This window comes from Acartia tonsa, chromosome 7 (genome assembly GCF_053477335.1).
Source record: "Acartia tonsa isolate MP-2025a chromosome 7, ASM5347733v1, whole genome shotgun sequence".
NCBI classification, from domain to species: Eukaryota; Metazoa; Arthropoda; class Copepoda; order Calanoida; family Acartiidae; genus Acartia; species Acartia tonsa.
Window position 1 is genome coordinate 32,230,250 of NC_137266.1, and position 10,825 is coordinate 32,241,074.

Here is a 10,825-nt window from a genome sequence, read left to right on the forward strand (position 1 = left end):
GGCTCTTTAAGAGAGACCGTTAAATTTTCTTATAATAATTCGTAACTATTTTTTTTCCATCCGTTTATTTCAACGTTCTTAAAAATATATTTCCTATTTTGTATTTCGAGCCTTACTTATGTTGCCTCCTTGTTTTTTTTTCCTTATAATCATATGTTTTTAAAATATTTTCTCGTATTCATTCGAATCCGGTGGATAGGAACCGGTTCTCATCCATACGAAAAAACTATGTCTAGCATCGTATTATATCCAGCTTTCTACGAATATAAAAATGTACAATCATAAGATTAAAACCAGTTTTTTTAGCCGGTGTCTTCGACACCTCGGGGCTAAAAAAACTAGTTTTAACCTCATAATTGTACATTCTATATCCGCGGAAAGCCGTTTATAATACGATGCGAGAAATAACTATTACAAGCTTTCAGTAAATCACTTTTACCAAATCCTCATCACTTTTTATATTTTATTACAGTACATAATTTCTTAAGATTTCGCACCAAGGAAAATTTTCCCATATTCAGCGGAGCAACAATAAGCTCATCTATAATTAAAAGTAGCTTGATGTCTATCCGTCCGTCTATCAGTCCGTCTGTCCCTTAAGATCTTGGTAACCACTGAACCGATTGGATTCTACTTTTCAGGGTAAAATTCCCCCCCTCCTAAAAAAAATCTGGGGAAACTACTTCACATAAATTATGGGCGAAGCACCAGAATTTTTAAATATTTTTTTTAAATTTTTTAAAAATTACCTCATGGGGCAAACCCCATGAGGCTAGGGGCGAAGCCGCTAGTGTAATTATAAAGGAAGACAGTTAGGTATAATTTTACAATTAGTGAAGAATTTTTTTCTAAATTTGTATTCAAATTGTTAGGGGAAATATTTGTAAAATAAATGCAACTCTTCAACTATCTTTGTCTGGTATGTTATAGGCCAGCTGGGGTTGGACTGGACACCCACCTCCCCCTCCAAAAAAATACATAAGTTTCATTAAAATAAAATTTTGGACGGTCTCTTCAAACTTGTATAGTTTACTTTAATCATTTTATTTTTTGTTTTCTGCTGACGTTTTATGGCTCTTAAATCTTAGTTATTGTTATATTGTTATTCATTTTATAAAACCTTTTCAAATATTCAAACAAAAAGTATCACTTTATATAAAATAAATTCTTTCTTTATAAAACAAAGAAAATATTCAGATATTCTAGCAAATTTTCATTCATGTACATACATAGCATGTTTTTAATTTTGCCTTTCTTAACTGTTTACAAATTCATTTTATTAACTTCTCTGTCCCAAAGTTACTTTACCTTTTTCAATAAAAATGTTTTTACTTGTTATTGCTGCGCTACTTTTTGGTCTGTAGACATTTTACACGGGTTTGTAAGACAAACTATTAAAGAAATGCCTTCACCCATATATAGAGAAAAATTCGTTGTGAAAAGTCAGCTTTTAGTGTATAAAAGTCTGCATAAAAAGTATCATATTCACGGAATAATACAGCAATCATTATACAGATTTCTAACAGTATTATATATTATTATTATAATTATATATAATAATATCATATATAAAATATCAAAAATCTGGTTTATTTTTCTCAATTTTTTTTTTGTGGTCCATATGCGATATGAGGGAAATCACACAAGCACAAAATAAGCTCATTCCACTGCACCCTAGTAATATAAGGAGAAAAGGCATTATTTTATAATGTGGTTTTTGCACTTTATTAGTATCTCAATCTAGAGTTTATATTTTTATTGATTACTATATCAATCTTTTAGTGACTTTAACCAAAATGTCATATTTGAATAAAATGTATTACCAAAATTACCCCTTGTAAAATAAGTACTTTGTTATTGCTACGCTATTTTTAAATATTATTTAAGGGTATCTTTAATTCAACATGCAATCTTAGAAAGTTTAGTACAATGATGAACAAATAAAACGCCAAACTGGTTAAAATCTATAATGCTAGAAATATATGTAAGGCATGGCAGACGTGGCTTTTTAGTTATATTTCCCCGGCTTTTTATTCACATTTCCATTTTTTGTCAAGGTGGTTCTGAATTCAATTATGTGCCAAATAAACATTGATCTGTTTTTGCAACTTTTTACTAGCGCAGCTACTTTATAATTGTTGCACATACAGCACAGCACTCACCAAAAGAATGGGTGTCTAGTTCTAGTCCACAGGACGAAAATACACCTGCAGCTGTCTTTAAATATTAATAGGATGTCAGTCTGTCTGTAGCAAAGGAACCACCTAACCGCTATGGTTCTCCTTTACATGGAATCTTCCTTCAGGGAAGCTTTATGATTAAATACATGGGATGTGGGTACCTCCACCCTCCAAAGATAGGAAGACCTAGAATCCGCTTGAGGCATATCCTCTGGTGTTAATAAAATATATCATTTTTATCAATACTGGTAGCTACGCTACCACTTATGAAAGTAATTGTTCTTGTTATATTGTATTACCATGCCAAGTAGATTTGAATTGATTTGATTTGAAGCCATCACATGTAATCTAATTGTTTTTGTTATAATTTATTTACATATTGTAATATGTTGGTATTGATTGATTCAAATATTTCATTTCTTTCACACCATACGTGCGAACTATATACCTATATGTTTGTTCTCATTGCGGGCAATCATACATTTCGTCTGTTCCTTTTGCCTTAATTAATATTCCTAATTGAAAATTAAAGCATTTTCTCGTATTCATTCGAATCCGGTGGACAGGAACCGGTTCTCATCAATACGAAAAAACTATGTCTAGTATCGTATTATATCCAGTTTTCTACGAATATAGAAATGTACAATCATAAGATTAAAACCATTTTTTTAGCCCGTGCCTTCGGCACCTCGGGGCTAAAAAAACTGGTTTTAATCTAATAATTGTACATTCAATATCCGCGGAAAGCCGTTTACAATACGAGAAATAACTATTATAACTTTCTTATCTTAGTATAAAGATTCTTGTTACGATACAACATGATCTATGACATGCAGCAACTTAATTCATTTCAATCATATTTTTAGAACAAAATTCTGAATTTTGAAATAAAAAAATAATGGAAAAATTAATATCATAACTACATTAAACAAAATTTAGTATTTATCAATTTATTGCCCAGTGCATATTATGGCAACTTTATTTAAATGTCATAAATATTTTGTTTGTTTCTTAATGATGTAATAACTCCCAGCAATTAAAATATTATTCATTATAATTAGAAATAAAACAGAGCTCTCATGCCCTTGAATACAAAAAATTACCAAAATTCTTTTGTAGTGCTGTAACTGCATAATTATTATCTGTCCGTACATCAACCCGTCCACTTAAATTAGGGAAAAGTTTTATATCATTCTTGTTTTTTTTGAGATTTTGATAGAGCTTGCTAACAACATGTCTATTCTGTAAATCAAATTATTTTTAGATAAATAGCTGGAAGCAAACCCTCTGCTACCCCTTACAACGATACCCCTTAGAAAATAGTTTTCCCCCAAAAAATTAAATCCTCTTTGTTTCAAAGATAAAATACTAAAATTAAGTGAGAGGAAAAAACTACTTTGAAGACACTTCGAATACATTGCCACTTATTTAAACATTTTTGTTAAGGTTATCAAAACATTTTCAACAACAAAATCTGTCAGTTTTCAACCATTCCATAAAGAGCTTAAAATAACACTGACCCAACATTCTTGAGAATAGAAAAGGGGCTCGGCAGCCACAATCAACTGTTGTGGATTTGAGCTGCAGATTTTAAGACCCATTTCAGCTGCTGAGGCTTGTGGTGTTTTGCAGCTTCCAAATTAGTCAATATGTCTTAACGAAGGAGAAACTGCAGAAGGCGTGAAGCTAAAGACGCCGCTGCCATTCAAAGGAAACAAGCATTATTAAGCATCCCTAAATTAATATCTCTAAAAAAATAGGTACAAAATAAAATTTATTCTTTCTGATAATTCTGAAGATTGTAATTGACACACATCCAACTTTTTTATTTTATAAATAAAACATCACGTATAAAATTTAAGAAAGCAGCTTATAGTGATTTCATACAATACAAATTTCCAATGGTAGGCCAGTATACATTTATCATAGGTCAATTACGATGTATACTGGCCTATCATTGGTCATTTGTATTGTATGGCGTCATTTTTTATTAGGCACTGTAAGCACTGCTTATATATTTTTATAGTTTCAAATTTGTAGAATATTTTTTTTTATTTCTTGACGTTTGACGCTGGGCATTCAGAAATTGAAAGTGTGCGATTTGTAGAAAAGATTTGTTTTACAAATGAAAACTCAAATAATTTTAATAAATATACTAATAAAAAGATACAACAATAGTCTTTATAATATTTTGTTATATAAAAATGGCATTATTCAACTACAAATTACAAACAGGGGCTGATTCGCAACCAGAATTTTCTCCAATGATAAATTCAGGATCCAGAACCTTGCCAGAGTCCAGAGTTTCCCTGATTTTCCACCCTAGAGGATTTCTAGGTCCAAATGCTCCCTTGAAATCATCATAATCTAGGGCAAATATCATAGCTCCGCCCAATTCTCTCAGGTTGATAAATTGAGCCTTGAGTGAGACTGACACTTCATCATCATAACCAACCCAGTAGGGACCATTGACTGCATAGGGAGCAAGGTAACAACCATCAACTGTTGTTTTCCAAGCTTTAGGAGTAGCATCAGGTAGTTGGGGCAGCATGGTATCATCATTGAATGCGTGCAATAACTCAATGTAGGACCACATTCCAGGTTCACCAGTGTAAGGGCCACCTGGCATAGGACCAGTAGCTGGACAGTATACGCCAGATTCAGAATTGGCACTTGGAAGGGTAAATCCTCTACCGTATGTGGCAATACCAATATTTAATTTCTCTTTTGGTGCTCCTTGGGAAAGATAATAGTTGACTGTGTCATTAAGATTGAATAAATGTCCAGGGTGCATGGCATCCATCTCTTCCTGTCTGTGATACATTGGAGCATTCAAACCAGTAAAGTTATCCCAACCTCCATGATAATCATAGGACATGATATTAATAAAGTCGAAAACTTTTGTAATTCTAGCAATGTCATAGGCAATTTCAGCTTTCACAGGATCTGCAGCTGTGGCAGCAGATAAAAGCATATTCTTAGCATGGAGTGCAGCTCCAAATTCTTCAACAAAAATAGAAAAATCTTCCTTGTCATGTTCAACATCAGCTCCTTCTCTGGATCCTGGGTATTCCCAATCAAAGTCAACTCCACTGAAGCCAAAAGTTTCTGCTAGTTTAACAGAACTCTCAATAAAAGTCTTTCGCTTGGCAGGATCAATAGCCATCTGAGACCATTGGCCTGAGCCAGTGTTCCAGCCTCCGATTGACAGGAATGTTTTTAGTTCTGGATTCACTTCCTTAAGCTTGTTAAATCTTCTAAAGCTGTCATAATGACAATGATCTCCATCACAACCTTCATCCCAGGGAGCAAGATCATACCAGGGATCATAGGCAACAGCCTTCCAGGTATGATTATCCATGTTAGCAAAGGCATAGAAGACATGAGTACACAAGAAAGGATCAATGTCATCAATATCAAAGCTGCCCTCATCCTTTCTGTAGAAAGACCAGGCTCCAAAGTAGCAAGCCAGTCTCTTGTACTCACCTGGTGGATGGGTTGGACGAGGTGTAGTTGGAGCTGCAGAGGTGGGAGGCTTGGTTGGTCCATCTGTGAAGCCGTCACAAATATTGTCTGGAAGGTTGTCTATCCAGTCACATTGGTTAATAGCTGGATTAAACCCAGTTCCAGCTGGACAATCGTGTTTCTCAATGTTCCAGGATCCCTAGATAAAGGAAAATTAGCAAATGTATATTTTGGCAGGATATAATGATCGAATTGGAAGGTTGTAGGATACACCCAAATAAGCAAAGAAATGTACCATTTAATATTAGAGAAGATAGGGTTTAATTTAATTCCATTTAAATGTTTTTAAAATATTGTTTACATCATTTATTTCAGTGTTTTTATTATTACATAAAATTGTTTGTTTTGTTTATGCAATTTTGTTTGAACAATTTAGTACATTTCTCATAATTTAATCTGTTTATATCAGGGTTCGGAAGCCGCGCCTCAGCCGCGCATAAGCCTCAGTTTTAAACCTGCTTGTGAGCAGAAAAAGAAATTTTTGAAAGAAGGATTGTCTACTAAAGAGACAGTTTTATACATCCAGCTAAATTTTATAGTGATAAAATGACGATTTCACTGAGGCTTACACTCGGCTTACGCGCGGCTTCCGATCCCTGGTTTATATCCTTATCTCCTTAGATTATATGACCGGATTTTTTTGTATTTATCTAAATTTTGATATTTTAAATGTTAAAGGGTTTTAATTTAAGACTATTTTCTATTAAAATTTTATTTTACTTTTCTCTACAAATTTTATGAAAGTCAACATTTTACAAAAGAAAGTTTTATCGAAGTGGTATCAAGAAGCAACAAAAGGTTATGTCAAAAAATACCTAACACTGTCATAACACCAGAATATGATATTAAAAGCCATTGCAATATAGAATCACTAGCGGTTGTGCGTTTAGCATCTAGAGAGAGGAATGACATAAAATAGTCTAAAAACATCCCAAGACTAAAATTTATATTAAATCGCCTAAAACCATCCCGGGACCTATGTACTTGCTAGATATCGACCCTTAAACATCAAGGTACATTAAGTTAAACCTATTATAGAAATAAGAAATTTAAGATTTACACAGAGTGAAATAAGCTAAGCTTTAAAGAACACGTTTTTTTAAATACAAATTTAAGGACCAGAAAGAAAATAGGAAACAAGGATGACAACATCCATAAGTAGCAAAGCACAAAAAATTGTGGATGGTAATACGTAGAAGTAGATTTAAAGTGTATTTATTTAAATCAAGAATAGATTTATTGGAGAAAATAAACACAAAACCTTGTTTTATTTTGTATGATGAAGACGGTTAAAGTAAATTAAATACTAGATGCACATAACAATGGGAAAAAATATTTTAAAACTGTTAATGCAAAAAGTTTTAAAATAAGACCAAAAATACCAAAGATATGGGGAAATATGTAAAAAATATAAAAATAGCCCAAAACCTGCTAAAAGGCAGTTTGTCCGCCATTGTTTCTTTTCTTAAAACGCCAGAAATTTAATTTTAATATCTTTAACTGAAAATTTTTTGAAAATTTGACCATAAACACCAAAGATATGTGTAAAAATGTGAAAAATATAAAAGTAGCCAAAAACCTGCAAAAAGGCAGTCTGACTGTCATTGTTGTTTTCTTCAAACCACAGGAAATTTAATTTTGATATCTTTAACTGAAAAAATTTTGAAAATCGGACCATAAACACCAAAGATATGGAGAAAAGTGTGAAAAATATAAAAATAGCCAAAAACCTGCAAAAAGGCAGTCTGACTGTCATTGTTGTTTTCTTCAAACGACAGGAAATTTAATTTTGATATCTATAACTTAAAAAATTTCGAAAATCGGACCATAAACACCAAAGATATGGGGAAAAATGTAAAAAATATAAAAATAGCCAAAAACCTGCAAAAAGGCAGTCTGACCGTCATTGTTGTTTCTTCAAATGACGGGAAATTTAATTTTGATATCTTTAACTGAAAAAATTTTGAAAATCGTACCATAAACACCAAAGATATGGGGAAAATTTGGAAAATATAAAAAATAGCCTAAAACCTGCTAAAAAGCAGTCCGACCGCCATTGATGTTTTATAGTTAATTGTGCTCCTTAATGATGGGAATGTTGTCAAAAAATTTCAGCTCTCTATCTTTTATAGGAGCTGAGAAAATCACGTTTCCCCCAATTCATTAATTACGGACGGACAGACGGACGGACGGACAGACGGACAGACGGACGGACATTGTGAATTATAGAGTAGCTTCGCTACTAAAAAGCAGGGCGGGAATGAAAGATACATTTACAGGTGACTAAGGCAAAGTTTCTTTAATTTTTAACAAGGATGACATCATCCATAAGTAGCGAAGCACAAAAAATTGTGGATGGGAATACGTAGAAGTAGATTTAAAGTGTATTTATTAAAATCAAGAATAGATTTATTGGAAAAAATAACACGAAACCTTGTTTTATTTTGTATGATGAAGACGGTTAAAGTAAATTACATACTAGATGCACACATAACAATTGGACCAAAAATACCAAAGATATGGGGAAATATGTCAAACATATAAAAATAGCCAAAAACCTGCTAAAAGGTAGATTGGCCGCCATTGTTTCTTTTCTTAAAACGCCAGAAATTTAATTTTAATATCTTTAACTGAAAATTTTTTGAAAATTGGACCATAAACACCAAAGATATAGGTAAAAATGTGAAAAATATAAAAATAGCCAAAAACCTGCAAAAATGCAGTCTGACTGTCATTGTTTTTTTTCTTCAAATGACAGGAAATTTAATTTTGATATCTTTAACTGAAAAAATTTCGAAAATTGGACCATAAACACCAAAGATATGGGGAAAAATATGAAAAATATAAAAATAACCAAAAACCTGCAATAAGGCAGTCTGACTGTCATTGTTGTTTCTTCAAATATCGGAAAATTTAATTTTGATATCTTTAACTGAAAAAATTTTGAAAATCGGACCATAAACACCAAAGATATGGGGAAAATTTGGAAAATAAAAAAATAGCCTAAAACCTGCTAAAAAGCAGCCTGACCGCCATTGATGTTTTATAGTTAATTGTGCTCCTTAATAGTGGGAATGTTGTCAAAAAAATTCAGCTCTCTATCTTTTATAGGAGCCGAGAAAATCACGTTTCCCCCAATTCATTAATTACGGACGGACGGACGGACAGACGGACGGACGGACATTGTGAATTATAGAGTAGCTTCGCTACTAAAAAGCTTACATCAGCTGATGAGTAGCATCTGTAGTATGATGTCGGACAGTTTTCAGGATCCATGTGGAACAAGGAGTCATGACAATCCTCTGGAGTTATTGCTCTGGCCACATGGGCCAACCATAGCAGGCACACACCATACAATATCCTAAAGTGATAGATACATTTATTTATTTGGGAAAAAAAACTTTGAATACAAATACCAACGGCTGCGTCCCAAGCCCCTAAGGATATTTTAGAAAATATATTAAAGAATAACCAGTAATAATATGAAGCTTTCCTAAAAATGAAAACTTAACTTTATCAATGTGGTTAACTTGATTTTTACAGACATCATTTACTACATATTATACCAGCGTCCACGTTCCTAGTGGCCTCTAGGGACACTTGAAAAAGGAGTTGGTAAAGCCTCCATTAAAAAAAGTTTAGTGTTAAAAAAAATTTGGGAAAGGATTTTTTTTCACAGGCTTCACTGTTAAGGAGAAATATCGATCCAGATCTTAAAGATATAAAAAGACAAATGTCCTATTAGTTTTACATAAATATAATTATAGGATAAATGTTAGATTATTTAAGACACTTCCTTTGAGTGACAACAGAGCCGATTCGAATATTTTTGCTTATTAAGTTTATAGAGTAGCTTCACTTTAAATAAGCAAAACATTTTGCATTACAGAAATATGAAAACTAAGATAAAATGAAATAAAAAAGTGAAAAAAGAAATTATCCATGGAGGCAGAAATAATGTTACAAGATTCAAAACTTTTTATATTTCATGCAAATATTTTCAAAAATAATTCTGTACTTAAAAAAACATTCTATTACGTTTCTTTTTTTCTATCATGTAAATGTATTAAATTAAAATATTGATTCATAAATATAAATAAACAAGGATGACAACATCCATAAAAGCGAAGCACTGAAACTGTAGGACAAACAGACATAAACACTTGTGTCAAAACTGAATAATCAGAATATGAATGTACAACAGTTGAAGCAAAATTGTAAGTGTAAATTTGTTGAAAAACTGCTTGATACAGGATAATGTTTATGGACATACTTACATTTTTAGGACTTGATTATAGAGTTGCTTCACTTGAAACATTATACTTTGTTGTCCCAGGAATAAACATACGAAAAATCAGATCAATCGGATGATTAGATCACAAAGAAATAGTTGTTAAAAAAAGTAAAAAAATCAACACGTACGGACATTCTTGTAATGATTATAGAGTTGCTACGCTTTCTAAATCGTACCCAACTATTACAGGAATCATGCAAAGTTTGAAATTGATAGGACAATTCTAACATGCCTAAATTAACGAATAAAAGCTATCTATCTCGGACGGACGGACGGACGTACGGACGGACCGACCCTAATTATAGAAAAGCTTCGCTTTTAAAAAGAAATACCTCATTATTGTATGAGTTAACTACTTTACTGAGAGCCAAACGAACTAGAACGAAAAATATTAAAATTAAAATGCTTATCTATGTGTTAAAACAAACAGTATGACGTTAAGCATCAAAATATTATTCTTTATTGTTTGGATTAAAATATTGACGTTACTACATTTATTTTGTCGTGGCAACTCTACAAATCAAGGATATTCTTCAGGTACATTTCTTGGTTTTTTGGCTGATTTCAAAATGATACAGTTTTAAAATTGATATTAATTAACATTACAAAATACATCTTAAAACTAGAGGCGGCATTCTAAAATTATCCTGCTATTGGCTAGATTGAATATTAATCTTTTTCTTCCATTGGCCTATATCTGAATATTAATCTTTTTGTTTCATTGTCCTATCCCTGAATATTAATCTTTTTCTTCCATTGTCCAATCCCTTAATATCAACCCAACTACCAAAAAAAGTTACTATACATAAAAATTACTACGACTTTA

General features: G+C 32.2%; 1 protein-coding gene across 1 annotated transcript; it reads right to left on the minus strand.

Annotated features, from left to right (window-relative positions):
- Window positions 1-4,318: 4,318 nt before the first annotated feature.
- LOC145325285 (chitinase-3-like protein 1) lies at window positions 4,319-10,489 on the minus strand. The gene is made up of 3 exons (XM_080168240.1): window positions 10,332-10,489; window positions 8,928-9,066; window positions 4,319-5,844 (listed from the first exon to the last, which is right to left on the minus strand). Exons 1-3 carry the CDS (start codon window positions 10,334-10,336, stop codon window positions 4,399-4,401), a joined length of 1,590 nt encoding a protein of 529 aa, XP_080024366.1. The 5' UTR covers window positions 10,337-10,489; the 3' UTR covers window positions 4,319-4,398.
- Between the last annotated feature and the right edge of the window lie 336 nt (window positions 10,490-10,825).